Source organism: Lucilia sericata, unplaced genomic scaffold (genome assembly GCF_015586225.1).
Source record: "Lucilia sericata isolate MDLA Ls3-8-SP2 unplaced genomic scaffold, ASM1558622v1 Contig002382F_arrow, whole genome shotgun sequence".
NCBI lineage: Eukaryota > Metazoa > Arthropoda > Insecta > Diptera > Calliphoridae > Lucilia > Lucilia sericata.
This window is the reverse complement of record NW_023996183.1, coordinates 28367-50000: the sequence shown is the minus strand read 5'-3', so window position 1 is coordinate 50000 and position 21634 is coordinate 28367. Positions and strand designations below refer to the sequence as shown.

General features: G+C 28.0%; 1 protein-coding gene across 1 annotated transcript; it reads left to right on the top strand.

The window, feature by feature from the left end:
* Positions 1–8344: 8344 nt before the first annotated feature.
* Positions 8345–10165, top strand: LOC119613857 (translational regulator orb2-like; the record flags this gene model as incomplete). The annotated part of the gene is made up of 2 exons (XM_037969924.1): positions 8345–8934; positions 9010–10165. Coding segments are annotated over 2 exons (1393 nt in total), but the record flags the coding sequence as incomplete, so codon positions are not given.
* Between the last annotated feature and the right edge of the window lie 11469 nt (positions 10166–21634).

Sequence of the window (21634 nt, the reverse complement as noted above, 5' to 3'; positions counted from 1 at the left end):
AAAAAGTACCAGCTGAAGAACGAAAAAGTACCAAAAATACTTTCGTACAGATTTTCATTCACTCAGGACTTTGATTGTTTAATTTTACGTTTCTAGGTTCAATTATATAGAAAATCTTAAACGTATCTTTTGAAAAGCGAAAAAGTACCAAGAAGTCCCCTCTTATAGGTTATCATTCGGGTTCTAGATGCTTTTATACCCTACACCATTTTAGTAGAGAGGGTTTGTGCTGATGCCCACCTTAAAGTATACCAATACCAGGTCGCAATTTTGAAGATGATTCAATGAAATTTTGTACATGATCTTCTATTGTTCCAGGGACGAAGGCTATTGAAAATGGTTAAAATCGGTCCATTATTTCACCTAGTCCCCATACAACTAAACCTCCCGAAAGTATCTTTTGAAGAGCGAAAAAGTACCAAGAAGTCCCCTCTTATAGGTTCTCATTAACTCCGGGCTCTAGATGCTTTTATAACGTACACCACTTTAGTGGGGAGGGTATATTGGGTTTGTGCTGATGCCCACCTTAAAGTATACAAATCGACTCAGAATCATTTTCCGAGTCGATTTAGCTATGTCCTTCCATCTGTTCGTCCCTGATCGATACGTGATCTTCTATTGTCCCAGGGACAAAGCCTATTGAAAATGTTTAAGATCGGTCCATTTAATCACCTAGCCCCCATACAACTGAACCCCCAAATAGAGATTGTAAACCTTGTAATCAAATTACAGGTCGTAATTTTGAAGATGATTCAATGAAATTTTGTACATGATATTCTCTTATTACAGGGACGAAATCGGTCCATTATTTCACCTAGTCCCCATACATCTGAACCTCCCTAGTAGGGCTGGTGAAACTTGTAATCAAATTACAGGTCGTAATTTTGAGGATAATTCAATGAAATATTGTACATCATCTTCTCTTATTCCAGGGACGAACCCTATTAAAAATGGGTAAAATTTGTCCATTATTCACCTAGTCCCGAATAGGGCTTTTGAGCTCATAATTATGTTTAGTATACCTACTCGTATCTCGACAAAAAGCGGTTCAACTAAGTTTTATACTTGCGTTGATGAGACTACCGAATTTTTTATTGATCGGGCCTTATCACTTGATCCTAGCCCTCACACAAAGTTTACTTCAAAAAATGAGTTAAAAAAGCTAATGTCGCGATGAAATTCAGGATAAATATATTTTATGTAAAAGAGGATTCCTCACATTATATTCTCTTAACTGATGTGTAGGGTATTATATGATAGGCCACGCCCGACTTGTTAATTTTTGTCAAAGCATGCACAAAACTGCCCATATTTGAATGAAATTTTCAGATATTGCCTTCTAAAGTTGATTTCAACGTATACACAGACGGATAGGGCTAAATCGACCCCGATATCTGTAAGGACTCGGAATATACAGTTTATAGGGTCGCAAAATTGTATAATAGAAATTAGAAAGGGTGAAAGGTATAAAAATTACATAAATATTGGATTTGCAAAGAATTTTGTAAAAAAAATTTAAAGTTTCTTAAAGCACTGTAAAATGTGGTTTTGTAGTTTGACGTTTAAATTGTAATTATGCGCTAGTTTCATTAAAAAGTGTTTTTCCCCACACATGATATTTAAAAACGGAAATGAAAAATTTAACATTCTCTTGTGTGTAAAAAAAGTTAAAGTGTTAAAATGTTAAATATGTTTAAAACTCATAACTGAATAAAAAACTAGAAGAAAAAAAAAGAAAATTGAAATTTAATTGAAAAAAACAGCAACATACCATGCAACCAACATGCTAAACACTTCACCAACATCATCACTACTACCACAACTACCAATACCAAAAACAACTTGATAAAAATTGAAAAAAAAAAACTTAATACAACGACAATTTTCCAAAAGGAGTCGTCTAGTTGGTAAATTGCAATTATTAATGTTTTATAGAAATTTTACAATCCAACAACCAAACAACCAACTAAAGAACCCATCCATCTATATATCTACATCCGTCTATAACTTCTATACATTCACCAGTCAGTCAACAAACTTCTAACAACCAAACATATTGTAACTCTCCTCAGCTCAACGTAACTTACAACTCTCTATCACCAACAACTACCAACCAACAACTACAACAGCAAAATTATTTAAATTCTAACGGAATTTTATTAATATTTTTCATGTGTATTTGTGTGCGTATGTAACTGTGTGTTAGTGTGAAAATTTTAATACGAGAGCTTTTTTCCCAATTTTATTAAAAACAAATTAAAAAAAAAAAAGACTAGAGAAGAGGAAAAATAAATAGTCAAGGATTAAATCAAATCAAAAAATTTTCTCGTTCATATTAAAAATTTGTCAACTGTTAATATTTTTTCCACTTCTCCTTCTGGTTTTTTTTATAAATTGAAATCATAAGAAAATTGCAAAAAATATAAAAATTGTGCTACAAACGCCACCTACAACATAACTGAATAAACGGAATAAGCCATAATTGATTTTAAATTAGAATTTGCTTATTTTTTTTATTAACTTTTGCTCTCTCCTCTTTATCATCTTACACTTTTTGTCTATGTATTTCTAATATTAAATTAAATCCTTGTTTTTTTATAAATGTCTGTGTTTCATAATTTGTTGTGTTTTGTCTCGTGTAAAATATTTAATACATTAAATATGTTTTACTATAAAATTAGTTTATATGTAAAAAAAAAAAATATTTATAAAAACGTTATAAATAAAATTGAAAAATTGTAAATGTGCATGTTTTTTGAAGATATTTTATGAAAAAACTAAAACGAAAAGTATAAAATAAAACGATATTGTTTAAAAGTTTTGAAAAGCAAAAAATTGGAAAATATTCTCATCAAAATAATATGGCAAATTCTTCATTCCTTCATTCTCTTGTTTCAATCGATCACAATAATTCATTCACAATAATTGATTTTATTTTCGTATCTGATGTGAATTGTTTAAAGCTAAAATTCTGCTCCAGATGAATTATGTTCTTGATAAGATATTGGTTAGGTAGCAGATTATTCCAGTGCTGTCGTAATTGGGTCCTTTGTGATACCTGAAAAAAGAGATACGGTCAGCGTATTAGTACTTTTCGACTTAATTACTCTGTATTCGTAACCAGGTTGTTGCACAAATGAAGGAATCTATCTTGCGGACATTAACCTCTGATAGATGCCTAAAGTCGTGCAGAAAATTGATACCTAGCAGATCTAATCTATTATCAGCTAGTCCTGGGCAATTACAGTTCATGCCGAAGTCATTACTCGGTAAGTTTAGTCTTCTAGAAGGGATCGTGAAAGGCCAGACATGTTCCGTAGATTTCCTCTTGAAACGTCAGAAGTCAGAATCTTAGTAGATTAAACAACGTCCACATGATCTTCGTTTATCTGCACGTGGCCTCAGTTGACCCTTTGCATTGCGCTTACTTTATGACGAATCGAGCGTTTATACCGACAGTGGTATACCGACGAAAGGGTCTACAGTGAGGAACCCACGTTGACAAGAGAGTCTAGGTATCTGTAGATGACCTGGAATCCAATACAGTCCTATTGTGGAATGTTTCTCCATCTTATTTAGGGATGTCCGGCATTCTAGGACCTAGAGTAATGTTGTATAAACCATCACTTGATGACCTTAGGCTTTAATTCTAGGACCAAGTTTGATGTTATGTAAACCATCACATAAAGCCCATAGGGCTGACTGGCTATCGGTAAAACCTGAACCAATTGGCAGTCCGTTTTATTTCCGATAGTTCAAGAAAAATATAGGCTAAGGAATGAAGGAAAAAAATGTTCATATTCCATATAAAGTTTTACTCTCAGTTAGACTTATCAATTTCGGACAATAGAGCGTTGTGGTCTTTTCAAATTTCACCAGATTTTATTGGTCAATATTGTCCAAATTCTCGAGATTACTTTCAAAAGGAAATAATCTAAGCATACATGTAAATAATGAGAAGAGTGAAATGGAAACTGGTTTGCCTAAAAAGAAAAAAAAATATATATAGATAGATAGATAGATAGATAGATATATAGATAGATAGATAGATAGATAGATAGATAGATAGATAGCTAGATAGATAGATAGATAGATAGATAGATAGATAGATAGATAGATAGATAGATAGATAGATAGATAGATAGATAGATAGATAGATAGATAGATAGATAGATAGATAGATAGATAGAGAGATAGATAGATAGATAGATAGATAGATAGATAGATAGATAGATAGATAGATAGATAGATAGATAGATAGATAGATAGATAGATAGATAGATAGATAGATAGATAGATAGATAGATAGATAGATAGATAGATAGATAGATAGATAGATAGATAGATAGATATATAGATAGATAGATAGATAGATAGATAGATAGATAGATAGATAGATAGATAGATAGATAGATAGATAGATAGATAGATAGATAGATAGATAGATAGATAGATAGATAGATAGATATATATATATTATATATATATATATAGATAGATAGATAGATAGATAGATAGATAGATAGATAGATAGATAGATAGATAGATAGATAGATAGATAGATAGATAGATAGATAGATAGATAGATAGATAGATAGATATGATAGATAGATAGATAGATAGATAGATAGATAAGATAGATAGATAGATAGATAGATAGATAGATAGATAGATAGATAGATAGATAGATAGATAGATAGATAGATAGGATAGATAGATAGATAGATAGATAGATAGATAGATAGATAGATAAATAGACATATATATAAATGGAAAACAGTGCGAGGATCTGACAAGAAGAGTGAAAGAGAATTTAGACGTACCTATACGTCGTTATTACAAAAGCGAATAAAAATACGCCGACGATTTTGCAAATTTCAACGGTCAAATTCAATGTCAAATTAACGACTTATATGGGTACCGTAAGCCAGAAACAAATTAACTGATTCTATCTCTGAGAGGAAATAAGAAGTGTGAGGTCCTGAAATTGAAGAATGAAAGAGAAGTTAGCTTCTATGTTTTGTTACGTGACGTAACGACAATCTCACGGTTAAATTAACGACTTGCATAGGTTTCCGTAAGCCAAGAACAAATCAGTTGATTCGTCAGGGAACGGAAACTGTGTTATAGTGACAGTGATAACTAATATCAGATCATCTAACTGCGATCTATGAAGAACAATAAGATACACCATTTTGCATGTGGAAAATCTGAAAACAAAATCACATAGTTCTAGTGATTGAATACTCATATAATTGATCTATATCTGTTTAAGCCAGCATGACTCTAGCTACAGGTTTTCAACAAGGAAAATTTATCCAACAATCTGTTTTAACAAACTTCATCATATTTTAACAATGCTTTCAAACATTAGCTATTTTTAAATGCTATTTTATTCATACAATTAATAGACATCAAACTCTAGCAATATCGTTTTAATGTTTTTTCTAAATAAGTTAATTTTAATATAATATAAGTTCCAACTGTTTGTTAAACGCCCAGTGTAACACATATGTAATGCTGCTTATATACCAAAAAAAAATCTTTTTTTAAACACAAAATTTACCTTAAATTTTTTTGTCGCTTGTAACTGATTTTTCTTAATCCAAAAAATAAACTATTTTTCATGGTCCTAGTAAACAAATTATAATGCTTTTTTTCAAAATAAATTATATAGACACCTCCACCGTTGCATATTTGTAACGCTGGGCGGAAGCGGGTTAATATACCAACTACATTTATGTATAATATATATAACCATTGTTTGTATTTATTTTAAAATTTATATATTTTTATTTTATTATATTTATGTAAGTGTTAAACAGAAAAAAAACTTTAGCATTGAAATGGAAAAAATATATATTTTAAGTTAAAGGTGGTAATTCTTTTGATGTTATATCTATTCCCTTAGGGTCCTTGATAAACCAGAAAATTTTTTCATTTTCATTTATTTTTATATTAATCTGACATTTTTGACGTTCTTAAGATGACAGTTTTTGTTTCAATAAAGTATCTATCTTTTGGAATTTACTTATATATACTACCCTTGTAAACCCTTGTAAATGTTGTATGACAAGTATTACAAGTCCACAACAATAAAATATATAAAATTGTTGTATAGTATACTTGAGCAAATTTGCTAGACTAAAATCCATTACCAAATACCCTTTGCAAATTTGCAAATGTTGTATAAAACGCATAAAAGAGCCATTTACAATACCGTTATACGTTAAGTTAATTAAATACTATATAAAAAACTGTTTCTTTACTATATTTGCAAGACTAAAATCCATTACATACTACCCTTGCAAATATTGTAAGTCAAGAAAAATTACGCGTTTTTAAACTCTTTAGCAACAAAATATTTAGAATTGTAATTTAATTCTGTTAAGCAGATTTGCAATCTTTCATATTACTCTTGCAAATGTTGTATAAAACACATAAATGTGTCATTTACAGTTCTACTTTAACTTAATAAAACTTTTATTTACCTTACTTTAGCAATATTGCAAGACTAACATCCATTACAAACTGCCCTTGTAAATATTGCAAGATGGTCAAAAAAGCTTTGTTTATAAATTTATAAAAAAAATCTAATTTACTTAAGCAAATTATTGAGCAAATTTGCAGGACCAAAAATTACCCTTGCAAATGTAGCAAATATTGGAAGAAAAGCAAAAACGCTCGGTTTACAATTCCACTAGAACTAAATATGTAAACGTTTTATTTGTTATACTTGAGCAAATTTGCAAGACTGAAATATTTCACTACAAGCCCTTGCAAATGTGGAAAATCAAGAATGCCATGTTTACAACTACAAGATATAAGTCTACAAATTACTTTAGTTTGGCAAATTAGCAATACTATAAACATTTACATAATACCCTTGCAAATCTTGCAAATGCTGTAAAAAAAGTAAAACAATGTGCAGTTTACAATTTTACTATGACCAAACTTGTAAATTTGCACAAAATTTTACTAGACTTTTTTTAAACAAATTTACAAGACTAAAATTCATGGTAAATTACACTTGCAAATGTTGTAATTCACACAAAAATGAACTTTTAGCAATTTTACAACAGTAATTTACCGTACTTAAGCAAATGTACACAAATCTTTTATATACTACTCTTGTAAATGTTGTAAGAATAGAAAACTAAAGCATAGTTTACAATTCCATTATAACTTCATATATAAAACATTAATTTACTTTACTTGTGCAAATTTACAAGATAAAAAGAGTAATTTTCTCTTGCAAAACTTGCAAATAATGTAAGTCAAGTAAAAACTATACTATTTACAGTTCCGTAATATAAAAGTATACGAAACAGTAGTTAACTTTACTTAAATAAATTTCTAATACTAAAACCTTTTGAAATCTGCTCTAGTAAATGTACAAGTAAAGCCGTATACACCTATCATAGCAAACTACACTTGCAAACCTTGTAATTGTTGTAAGTCTAGCTAAAAATAGCTGTTTTTAATTTCACAATAACAAAATGTATAAAACTGTAATTTTCTTCACCTGATTGCAAATTTTCAGAATTAAAATTCTTTATTTACTACCCTTGCAAAGCTTGCAAATGTTGTAATACAAGAAAAAAATTATGTTTTTCATAATTATATAATAAAAAAAAATATATAAAATTGTATATTACTTCCTGTGAGCAAATTTACAAGACTAAAATCTATTGCAAATAGGTCTTGTAAATAAGCTTAATGTGTGTTTTGAGCAAAATTTACAATTTTTCTATTTTACTTTCAAATAAATTATGCTTTTTCTAACTTCTAATACGAACTAAGAGTAAATAGTTGCAAAATAGTTGCTAGTCTTGCAAATATACTAGGAAATTTTCGCGCTAAAACTTGTTACATGCTATTGGCGTAGAAATCTATTCATATCTTAGGTTCTAGCTAAATTTTTGCAATATTTTAGAATATAACTGAGAACAAATCTACAAACTTTATTATTTACTTTTTCAAAATGTTCTCAGCTTCCGTAGAATATAAAGACTGCAATCTTTAAAATATCTTTGGAAAACACAGTACTATAGTAAAATTATCAATAGTGGCTTTGATCAAACAATCTGAATATAATAGAAAGATCGGCTATTGACCTTGTTTTTATCTCCTGCTTAAAAAAAAAAAAACATTTTATTTACCACCTTTAATTTAAAATAAAACCTCTATCATTCAATGCTAATTCTTTTTATTTTTAATTTAAAATCGGTTTAAACCCGATTTCCCTATATTGTTGAAAAGCAAATTCTAATTTAAATTATAAAAAAAAGACATAAATTATATTAAAACAAAAAAACTTCATCTCTACTCTTAATCTCTGTAGCGGATTAACTGGCAACAAACAGCAGCTATCGCCAAATCATCCCTGTCCACCACAACAACAACTAGAAGGTGGTGCCGGGGCCCATAGTCCCTCATCGCCCATACCACCGCATGCTGGTGCAGCTGGTGGTGGTGGCAATTCGCCTTATAATGGTTCACAAGCTGGTGGTAGTAGCGGTGGTGTTTCACCTAATTCAAATGCTGGCATTTCACCGAACAAATATAGACGCAGTATATCTTTTCCCGCCAAAGGGGGAACTTCACCCACACCCGGCTATACCCTGGACATAAATGCTGCCCAGGCTGTAGGCGTACCCACACTGTCGATTGGTAATGGCAGCATAAGTGCTGGCGCTACAGGTGGTGGTGATGCACCGCCGTTTTTGGGTGCTGGCCCTTATATGCCCAACGGTTTGGATATGCGTCCCTTAGATCATTGCCTAAACGATATTATGCGCATGGGCATGGGTGCTGTAGGACCAGGTGGTGATAATAATGTTACAGCCGCCGCCATAATGGCAGAACGTATGCGCAACCAAAAAATGAGTGAACATCATTTGGGTGAAGTGGATGCTGTAGCAATTGCAGCAGGTAATGGTGCCACAGCATATTTAGATCCAAATATGAAACTAAATTCACCTTCACGTTCTTCACCGCATTCACAAGGTTCCGATCATACGGCACGCTTCTCACGCAAGGTCTTTGTGGGTGGTTTACCACCGGATATTGATGAAGATGAAATCACTAGTTCTTTCAGACGCTTTGGTCCTTTGGTGGTGGACTGGCCACACAAAGCCGAATCAAAATCATATTTTCCACCCAAAGGTTATGCTTTTCTACTCTTCCAGGATGAAAACAGTGTACAGCAATTGATAGATTCTTGCATTACGGACGATGATAAACTATATTTGTGTGTTTCATCGCCCACCATTAAAGACAAGCCGGTACAGATACGTCCCTGGCGTTTGGCCGATGCCGACTATGTACTGGATGCCACCATGTCTTTGGATCCGCGTAAAACTGTTTTCGTGGGTGGTGTGCCAAGACCCTTAAAGGCCTTCGAATTGGCCATGATTATGGATCGTTTATATGGTGGTGTCTGCTATGCGGGCATTGATACAGATCCCGAATTAAAATATCCCAAAGGTGCTGGTCGTGTGGCTTTCTCCAATCAACAGAGTTATATAGCGGCCATCTCGGCACGTTTTGTACAATTGCAACACGGTGACATAGACAAACGGGTTGAGGTGAAACCCTATGTCTTAGATGATCAAATGTGCGATGAATGCGAGGGACAAAGATGTGGCAGTAAATTTGCTCCCTTCTTTTGTGCTAATGTCACTTGTTTGCAATACTATTGTGAACACTGCTGGTCGGTAATACACTCACGTCAAGGACGTGAATATCACAAACCATTAGTCAAGGAGGGCGCTGATCGGCCACGTGCAGTGCCTTTTCGTTGGTGTTAACGGCGGCGTTGGTAGGTTGTTAAGACCTCAACGTAAACACAAATTTGCAACGGCAAACATGCAATACAAATAGAAAAGAAAAAATTATTAAACGTAACGATAAAGCTTTCAATTTTTTAATAACAATTTTTTTAAATTTTCTCTACTACCTTTTTCCCCTGTTAAACAAAACTCCTCCTTTATTGTTCGTTTAAAACTCCTGTTGTTTGTTTTTTATTATAATTTTTTTGTATTGTTTTTTTACAATAATTGTAGTTTTTAGTAGTTACTCTTTTTTTTACTTTTTTACACTAAATATTAAATCTAAACCATGTTAATTAATGTTCTTTGATTTTGTAAAGAACTACAAGAACTTTTTTACACTTAATAACTTTTTAAATGAAAATTTACTTAGACAAACAGTTAACTTTTGAAATAGAAAAAATTTCAATAAATAGCTTAAACTATTGGTAGTCAATCAAGTAAATAATATTTATAAATTATATAAATATTTTACAAAAAAAAAACTTCTCTTTCCTGCTTTTAAAACTCAATAATTAGTTATTTTACTACTTTTTATTAAAGAAATAAAAAAATTCTTCTTTTTAAATAGAAACAAATCTCTTGCAATAGAACTCTTAATAATTATAAATAAATCAAAAATATTGTTTTATTTAAAAAATTACCTAAATTTTATGTTTTAACTATTCTCTTCAAAGCAGCTTTAAAAGAAATGTTTTAGTTTTTAAGTTTGTTTTTTAATACTTTTTAATTTTTCTTAAAATAGTTTAAATTTTGTAACTAATTCTTTTACATTTAAACCTTTTTTACTTTTTTTATTAATATTTCTACTTTTTTTATTGTGTTTTTTAACTTTTTTTATGAAATTTTTCTACTTTTTTATTGATTGTTTATTAGTTTACATGTTTCTGTTATTGTTTAAATTTTTTATATTATTTTTACACATTTTTGAATCTGTTTTTATACTATTTTTTTAATTTTTTTATTAACTGTGCAGTATTTTTTCTTGTACTTTGTGTTATTTTTATTTAGTTTTAGTACTATTTTGTTTCTGTCTGTTAGTCCTCGCAATTTTTTTTGTTATACAAATAACTTTAAAGGTATATTCTTTAGAAAACAATTTCTATACAAAAATGACAGGTTTTTCAACACAAAACTGGTAGACAGACAAATTTTAACAATTAAGACCAGACTATTGAATGATCTGTAGTCAAGACTTAAAACTGATCTGTAGTCAAGACTATAGACTATAGTCAAAACTATAGACAGATCTATAGTCAAGCTAGATAGTCAAGACTATAGACAGATCTATAGTCAATGCTATAGCAATCTATAGTCAAGACTATAGACAGATCAGAGTCAAGGCTATAGACGATCTATAGTCAAGGACTATAGCAGTCCATAGTCAATACTATAGACCGATATATAGTCAAGACTATAGACTAATCTATAGTAAATTCTATACTGATCGAGTTAAGACGAGACAGACTATAGTCAACTATTAACAATCTTTAGTCAAGACTATAGATTCTGACTATATTCGAGACTTATACAAATATATAGCCAAAATTATGGCAGATCTATTGCCAAGACGATAGACAATATATAATCAAGACTATAGACTGATCTTAGTCAAGACTATAGCAGATCTATATCAATACTATAGACTTGTCAAGACTAACAGACAGGTCAATAGTCAAGACTATGAGAACTGATCTTAGTCAAGACTATAGAACTGATCTTATAGTCAAGACTATAGACTATCTATAGTCAAGACTATAGACTGATCTATAGTCAAGACTATAGACTGATCTATAGTCAAGACTATAGACTGATCTATAGTCAAGACTATAGACTGATCCTATAGTCAAGACTATAGATCTATGGTCAAGAATATTGGAAAAAAACGATTTTTTTGAGATTTTCTCAAGAATTTTAAATTCGAATATAAATAATATGCTAATTCGAAATTGTTACAAATTTTTAAAATATGTATGGTAAAAATGTTTGAAATTATGTTCGAATTTTCGAACATGCACAAAAATGTTTAAAATTTGTAATATTTGTTAATTTAATGAATAAGACCTATTTTAGAATTTTTTCTCAAAAAATTTTCGAAATTATAAGAAATTTCATTATTTTTACCAAGTTTTCTATTAAAAATTCAATGTTCGAAATTTCAAATTTCGAAATTGTTAAAAATTTATAAAATATTCTTAATTTTCATTATTTATAACGAAGTAAGTTATTTTGTAGTAAAAATTTCGATAAAAAAAATTCAATGTTCGAATTTTCGAAATTCTTGAAAAACTTAAAAATTTGTCTAATTTTCACAACTTGCAATCGAAATAAAGTATTTTGATATAAAAATTCAATGTTCGAAATTATGTTCGAATTTTCGAAAATCAAGAAAAATTTTTATATTCGTTAAAAACAAGCTTTAAAGCGTTTGTTGTTGGATTTTCGTGATTTATAATGAAAATAAAGTATTTTCGATTGAAAAATTTAATATTCAAATTTTCGAAATTTTTGAAATATGTCAAAATTTTGTTATTTATCACAAATTTACTAGCGAAATAAAGAATTTTCATATAAAAATTTAATGTTCGAAATTATGTTCGATTTTTACAAAGGAAATAAAGTATTTTGAAATAAAAATTCAATGTTCAAATTTTCGAAAATCTTGAAAAATGTCAAAATTTTTTTATTTTCAAAATTTACAAGCGAAATAAAGAATTTTCATATAAAAATTTAATGTTCGAAATAATATTCGAATTTTCGAAAATCTTGAAGAAAGTACTAAATCTGGTTGTTTTCGGAAATTGAAAACTAATAAAGTATTTCGATGTTCGAATTTTCGAAAATCTTGAAAAAAAGTACTAAATCTGGGTATTTTCGGAAATTACACACTAATAAATTATTTTCGGAATTTACAAATGAAACAAAGTATTTTTTAAAAGAAATTCTATGTTCGAAATTATGTTCGAATTTTCGAAAATCTTACAAAAACTTCTAACTGGTTAATTTCAGAAATTACAAACGAATAAAGTATTTTCGAGACTTACAAACAAAAAAAATTATTTTCGAATAAAAATTCAATGTTCGAAGTTATGTCGAATTTTCGAAATTATGTTCGAATTTTCGAAAACTTAAAAAAACTGTAAAAAAATTTGAATTTTTGCTGAAAAATAACTAATATTCATATTCGAACACTAAAAACTGTCTTTAGCCTTTTTTAAAGAATATACCTTTTTTTATCCTAATAGTCATATAAAATATTTAAATTTTCTTACCAAATATTTAAGATACCTTGCACTATTTTATTTAGTTTTGTTTAGAAATGTTCCTAATTCGAAAAAAAAAATATTTTATATAAAATATAAAAATTGTGTTAAATTTTTAATTTATATAATAATTTAATTTTGTTTATGTGTTGGCAATTTAATAGATTTCTTTGCATGCTTATCAATAGCAATGGTCCATTATAAGTATTTCAATATATTTCTAAACTTCTGGTTATGGCAGCTAGTCTGTAGCTAGTTTCTCAAATATGTACTATAAAGTATTATATTCGAATCTTCTATATTTTTAAATTAATAACAGATTAGTTTTGAATTCAATTGGAAAGAAATATTATCTGTTGTCTGGCAACAGTATATTTTAAAAAGGCTTTATATAACTTTTATAATGGACCTTATATTTAATATATTGAATCTATACAAGTTTTATTATTTTAGAATATTTTTCAAAAAGTATTTTTGTTTAGAAAAAAAAAATTTTTTTGCCCCCTAATAACAAACTTAAATGTGCAATAATTTATTAATTTTATAATAATTTTGTTTGTTTTTTTTTTTAATTTTGTTAAATATTTTAAGTTTGTTGTCTTTGTTTTAAAACTAAAAGATTTTGTTTAATGCATTTGTTTTTTTTATTTGAAATAATTGTTTTAAAAACTACTTTGTGTTCAGTATTAGTTTATTTTGTTTTTCTTTAACCCTCTCTCCTGGTTTTTTGTTAAAATATTAATTTCTTGTTAAAACTGTTTTTTATTTAATTTTTATTAATAATAAATGAAAAAAAATTGTAATTTAGCTTTTAAAATTTTTTTATAAAATTTTTTTGTAAACACTTTTATGATACAATAAAAAATAAAAGAAAATTTTAAAACAAAAAAAAAAATATGTGCAATATTAACTAATTATAACAAAAATTAAAAGCAAAAATATTTAAAGCTTCAACTTTAATAAAAAATAAAAACATTATTATAAAAAAAAACTTTAAGAAAAAAATAAAACTTTTTCCAACTTAAACTGAAATAATAAAAAAATAATTAAATAATAATTATATAAAAAAAGTAGCTAAAAAATTCAAATATAAAATATAAAAATTAAAAAAAAAAACTAATTTAGTAAATTTAACAGTTTTTTAAATTAATTTTTTTATATTTAATAAAAATCACAAAAATGAAAAAAAAATATGTAAATAAAAAAATATTAAACTTATCATGAAATTAATAATAATAAAAAAAGAAAATATTAGCAAAGACATTTTTGAAACTTTTTAGACTTCTTTATATAAACAAACAAATAAAAAATATATAATAATAGTAAAATGTTTTTTTTTAAGTTAAACAAACAAATTGCTTCAAACACAAAAATTGGCAATAAATTTATAAAAAAAAATTATATTTTAAACAAAAAAAAAAAAAATCATAATTATTAATAAAAAAAAACTTATAAAAGATTAGTAAAATTTTTCTAGAATTTTTATTAAATAAAATATAAAAATTTAGTCAATATCTTAAAATAATAACTTGCAAAAAAAAAAAAAAACTTAAACTATAGTGTGTTTAAAAACCCAAAAACAAGTATTAGTAAAAAATAAAAAAAAAATTAAAAAGACCTTTTTTTGTTTACAGTATTTTTGTAATACATATCGTTTAAAACATTTATACCAAAAAGGTCTTTTTTTATAATTACAAAAACAAAAAAATATATATATATTTTTTTAAAAAAATAAAATCTCTCAAAACTTAAAAAACAAATTTTAACACACTATATATATATATAAAAACAAAATAATCATTTTTTAAAAATTATTATATATATAAAAAATAAAACTTTACAAAAAAGCAAAAAAAAAAAAATAAATAATAAAACTTTAACCGGGTAGTAAAATTCATTATAATTATTGTTTTTTTTATATATACATAAAATATATAAACAATTTTTTATACTTTTTTATATAATTTTTTTCTACATGTATAATATATTTATAATATAAACAAAGCCAACAAAAAAAAAGCAAATGAAATATATATACATAACTAAAAACTAAAATAAAATCCCTTAAAAGAAAAAACTTAAAATAATGTTAAACTTTATAATCTAAAATTTTAAAAAATTAATTAATTAAATGAAACTTAACTTTAAGCTGTTTCTTGCTTGAAATCATAATAAAACAAATTTAAATTTTTCTTAAACTCTAGCCCCAATTTAAACACAAAAAAAAAGAATATTTACTTTCTGTTCTTTAAACATTTCGTAACAATAGCTAAATCTTAACTTTGTTCTTTTAACAAAATTTATATAAAAACCTTTTTTATTTTTATAGTAATTGATTTTTTATTCTCAATTTTTATACTTTTATATTTTTTTATAAAATTAATAATAAATTTGTGTTTTTGTTAAACTTGTTTTTTTATATAATAAATCTTTTTAATTGCATAATTTTTTAGAATTGTTGTTTTTTATTATAATTTATACTTTTATATGAAAAAAAGAAAACTTACATGTTTATTTTTATTATTAAAAAAAGAAGAATAAAAACAAAATGTTGTTTTATTTAGTAAGGTTAGGTCGAAGGTGTTGAAATAATGCTGAATTTTCGAGGAAACTTTTATAGAATTTTAAAATGTTTGTTTAATATTGGTTAAAAAGCCTAATATCTTCTTGACTATAGTCCACTCTATGGTCTGGACTATAGAATAGTCTAGAGTCTTGACTATAGACTTGAGTATAGGCCATTCTATTATGTCTAGTCAAGACTATAAACTACTCTATATAGTCTGATCTATAGTCAAGACAATAGTCTGATCTATTGTCAAGACTATAGTCTGCTCTATAGTCAAGACTATAAACTGGTCCATACTCAAGACTATAGATTATTCTATAGTCTAGACTATAGACTATTTTACAGTCAAGACAATAGACTTCTATAGACAAGACTATAGACTATTCTATAATCAAGACTATAGATTATTCTATAGTTAAGACTTTAGACTATTCTATGGGCAAGACTATAGACTATTCTACGGTCAAAAATATGGACTATTTTATAGTCAAGACTGTAGTCTGGTCATAGACTAGTCTATAGTAAACACTATAGTCTATAGTCTTGACTATAGAATAGTCTATAGTCTTGACTGTACAATAGTCTATAGTCTAGACTATAGAATAATCTATAGTCTTAAGTATGGACCAGTTTATAGACTTGACTATAGAGCAGACTATAGTCTTGACTATAGAGCAGACTATAGTCTTAACAATAGATCAGACTATTGTCTTGACTATAGATCAGACTATATAGAGTAGTTTATAGTCTTGACTAGAGTAGTCTATAGCCCTATAGAGTATTCTATAGTCTTGACTATAGGGTAGTCTATAGTTTTGATAGAATAGTCTATAGACATTACCATAGAGTAGTTTATAGTCTTGACTATAGAGTAGTCTATAGCCTTGATCTTAGAATAGTCTATAGTCTTGACTATAGAGTAGTCTATCGTTTTGAATATAGAGAAGTCTGTAGTCTTGACTAGAGTAGTCTACAGTCTTGACTTTAGAGTAATCTGTAGTCTTGATAATAGAGTAGTTTGTAGTCTTGTCTTTAAGGTAGTCTATAGTCTTGACAGTAGAGTAGTCTATAGTATTGTCTGTGGAATAGTCTATGGTCTTGACTATAGAGTAGTCTATAGTTTTGAGAATAGAGTAGACTATAGTTTTGAGTATAGAGTAGACTTAAGTCTTGACTGTAGTAGTCTATAATGTTGAATAGTCTTGACTATAGACCAGTCTATAGTGCTGATTATAATGCAGTCTGTAGCCTTACCTATAGAGCAATCAAGCCTATAGACCAGTCTATAGTCTTGACTATAGGGCAATTTATAGTCTTTACTATATAGCAATTAATAGTCTTGACTATAGAGCAGTCTATAGTCTTGGCTATAGAATAGTCTCTAGTCTTGACTATAAATAGTCTATAGTCTAGACTATAGATTATTCTATAGTCTAGAATAATCTATAGTCTAGTCTTGAGTATGGACCAGTTTGTAGTCTTGACTATAGCGCAGACTATAGTCTTGACAATAGATCAGATTATTGTCTTGACTATAGAGCAGATTATAGTCTTGAGTATAGATCAGACTATAGTCTTGACTATAAAGCAGACTATAATCTTGATAGAGCAGACTATAGTCTTGACTATAGAGCAGACTATAGTCTTGACTATAGAGCAGATTATAGTCTTGACTATTGAGTCTAGACTATTGAGCAGGCTATAATCTTTACTATAGAACAGACTTGACTATAGATCACTCTATAGTTTATAGTATTGACTATAGACCAGTCTATATTCTTGACCATACCCCAGTTTATATTCATGACCAAAGACCAGTCTATAGCCTTGACCATAGACCAGTCTATTATTAATTAAGAAAAATACATTAGCAAGTCTTTTGTGAACTCCATTACCAGAGTATCTGGTATAAATCGAGCACATGACTTATGACTGTCAAGTTTATTGATAGACCAGTATATAGTCTTACCTATATACCAGTCACTTTCTCGTTATGCCAATAGATTAGTTTTGACTAAAGATTAGTCCGTAATACTGACTGTTCAGTGATTACTGTAAGCCAGACTATTTTGACTGGTCTAAAGACTAGTCCATATATAAACTGGCCTATAACCTTATACTTTTATGCTTATAGAAAGTTTTCTATGATCTTTTGTAATATTTGTTTATCTATTATAAAGAAAAATGTCTTGCTATTGTTTAGGTTCGAAAAAAGTTTTCAATTTGTCAATGTCCTTTAATTCCTCTAGATTTTTAGAGATAACTTTCCTAACCTTTTAAACTAGTCTAGTTTTAAAAATAATACAAAAACTTTACTTATATCAGTGATAGCCTGAATGCGTACTCTTTGTTTTATTGTTGAAAGATTTCCCCTGGGAAGTAGACTTTCGGTTGATGAAGCTGTTGCTATAAGTTGACAATTATTGGCCGATTGGGAATCGAGTCGTTACGTAGCTGATATCCACTTGTTATAGAAACGTATGAATTTTTAGTTTTATATTTGAATGTCCGTTTAGCGTTTTTGTATGAAAATCCGATTAATGATCGTGATCCGGTAACAATGTTTCTTTAAGGAAAAGGTAACAGCTACTTAAAGAAAACGTATTAGAAGTCGACTTTGATCCTTCTTTATTACTTTATCTTGTTTTATTATTGTATCATAATTTCTTTTTATTTTCGTTCTCTTTTCAACGCTAAAGAACAATTTAATAAAAATCTTATAATTAACTTCAAACTTTTCTTACTCTACTCTGCAATAAATCTCTAAACTTTATCGAGTTTAAAAAATAATTAAATCAATAAGCAAAACATATAAAATGAGGTGTAATTTTATGAAAAAAAAAATAAAACAAGACTTATTAAATAATATAATTTATTTAACAAAAAAACTGTTGTATAAAGAATTAATGAAAAATATATACGAATTAATTGAAAAAAGGTAGTACAATTATTAGTTTTTTTTTTTAAATTATAAATATAAACAAAACCATTAAAAATAACTTTAATCTAAAGCTTAAACGTTTTTTTTAATTAACAAAACTATAAAAATATATAAAAACGCCTTGAATACTACATAAAACCAAAATGACAAAACTTTACTTCAAAACCAACATAAAATCTAACAAATATTTAATAATTATAACGAAAAAAAACAATTGGCTTTTTTAAAAGTTATAATAACTATAAATAAGACAGAAAAAATTATACTACTTACTTACCTACTTAACGATTTTTATAACAAATTTGCAAATGAAAAAAAAAATGTCAAAAAGAAAAATTTTTTCGTGAATTAACAATTTAATGATGAGTTTTAAAAAAGCATTTAATTTACTTGTATCTTAAACAAATATAAAATAAAAGAAAATAAGAAAAAATATTGATAGAAAACAACAAAAAATAAAATACAAAAACAAATTATTTTTTGAAACTTTTCATAGCACAATTTTTGTATAACATTAATGAATTAATTGATGAAAATGATAACAATTCATTAAATCAAATATTAGTAGCTAGAGAACCTGTTTTAATTAGTGAAATTAATTGGATGATAAACTGTAATAAACAAGAAAAAAAATTTGGTACCTATTGCAAAATATTTTATTAAAATGAATTATTAATAAAAAACATTGAAAATGATTAGTAATGAAATCGGTTTAATAACAGAGTTTGTTTTTATAGCTTATACTAAGAAATAAGGACTTTTTTTTGGAGAAACATTGGCTCAACAGAATAGAAAATAGTTCAATAGATGTCAAGTTGACATAATACTCTGATCTAAAGTCAAGATTATAGACTGATCTATAGTCAAGACTATGGACTGATCTATAGTAAAGACTATAGACTTATCTATAGTCAAGACTATAGAACAAACTATAATCAAGACTATATACTGATCTCTAGTCAGGTCTATAGTCAAGACTAAGGTCTATAGTCAAGACTATAGACAGGTCTATAGTCAAGACTATAGACAGGTCTATAGTCAAGACTATAGACAGGTCTATAGTCAAGACTATAGACAGGTCTATAGTCAAGACTATAGACAGGTCTATAGTCAAGACTATAGACAGGTCTATAGTCAAGACTATAGACAGGTCTATAGTCAAGACTATAGACAGGTCTATAGTCAAGACTATAGACTAATCTATAGTCAATACTATAGACTAATCTATAGTCAATACTATAGACTAATCTATAGTCAAGACTATTGGCTAATCTATAGTCAAGACTATAGACTAATCTATAATCAAGACTATAGACTAATCTATAGTCAAGACTAGATTAGTCTAGACTATAAACTAATCTTTAGTTAAGACTATAGACTGATCTATAGTCAAGACTATAGACTAATCCATAGTCAAGACTATAGAATAATCTATAATCAAGACTATAGACTAATCTATAGTCAAGACTATAGACTGCTCAGTAGTTACGACTATAGACTAATATATAGAAGAGACTATAGAGTAATATATAGAAGTGACTATGAACTGATCTATAGTCAGGACAATAGGCTGATCTATAGTCAAGACTATAGACTGATCTATAGTCAAGACTATAGAATGATCTATAGTCAAGACTATAGAATGATCTATAATCAAGACTATAGAATGATCTATAATCAAGACTATAGACTAATCTATTGTCAAGACTATGGACTAATTTATAGTCAAGACTATAGACTTATCTATAGTTAAGACTAAATACTGATCAGTAGTCAAGACTATAGATTAATATATAGTAGAGACTATAGAGAGATCTATAGTTAAGACTATAGACTGATCTATAGTCAAGACTATAGACTAATCTATAGTCAAGACTATAGACTTATCTATAGTATATAGACTAATCTATTGGCAAGACTATAGACTAATCTATAATCAAGACTATAGACTTCTCCATAGTAGAGACTATAGAGTGATCTATAGTTAAGACTATTGACTGATCTATAGTCAAGACTATAGACTGATCAAGAGTCAGGCCTATATATAGACTTATCTATAGTTAAGTCTGTAGACTGATCAGTAGTCAAGACTATAGACTAATATATAGTAGAGATTATAGAGTGATCTATAATCAAGACTGTAGACTGATCTATATTCAAGGCTATAGACTGATCTATGTTCAAGACTATAGACTGACCTATAGTCAAGGCTATAGACTGATCTATAGTCATGACTATAGACTAATCTATAGTCAAGACTACAGACTCATCTATAGTCAAGACTATAGACTCTTCTACAGTCAAGACTATGGACTAATCTATAGTCAAGACTTTAGACTTATCTCATGTAGTCAAGACTATAGACTGATCTATAGGCAAGACTATAGACTGCTCTTTAGTCAGGACTTTAGGCTGATCTATAATCATAGTCCAGACCATAGACTGATGTATAGTCATGACTTTAGACTGATTTATAGTTAAGACTATAAACTAATATGTAGTCAAGTCTATAAATGTTCTCTAAGACTATAGGCTGATCTATCGTCAACACTATAGATATATTTATAGGAAAGTATAAACTGATATATATAGTCAAGACTATATACTGATCTATAGTCAAGACTATATACTGACCTATAGTCAAGACCATGGGCTGATCTGTAGTCAAGACTGTAGACTGAACTATAGTTAAAACTATCGACTGATCTGTAGTCAATAATGTGAACTGATCTATAGTCAAGACTATGGACTGACCTACAGTCAAGACTATTGGCCGATCTATAGCCAAGACTATAGACTGATCTATAGTCAAGACTATAAACTGATCTATAGTTCAAACCATAGACTGATCTATAGTCAAGACAATAGACGGATCTATAGTTAAGACTATAAACTAATATATAGTCAAGTCTACAGACAGATCTGTAGGCAAAACTATAGACAGATCTATAGTCGAGACTATTGACTAATCTATAGTCAACACTATAGAACGATCTATAAAATTATATACTAATCTATAGCCAAGATT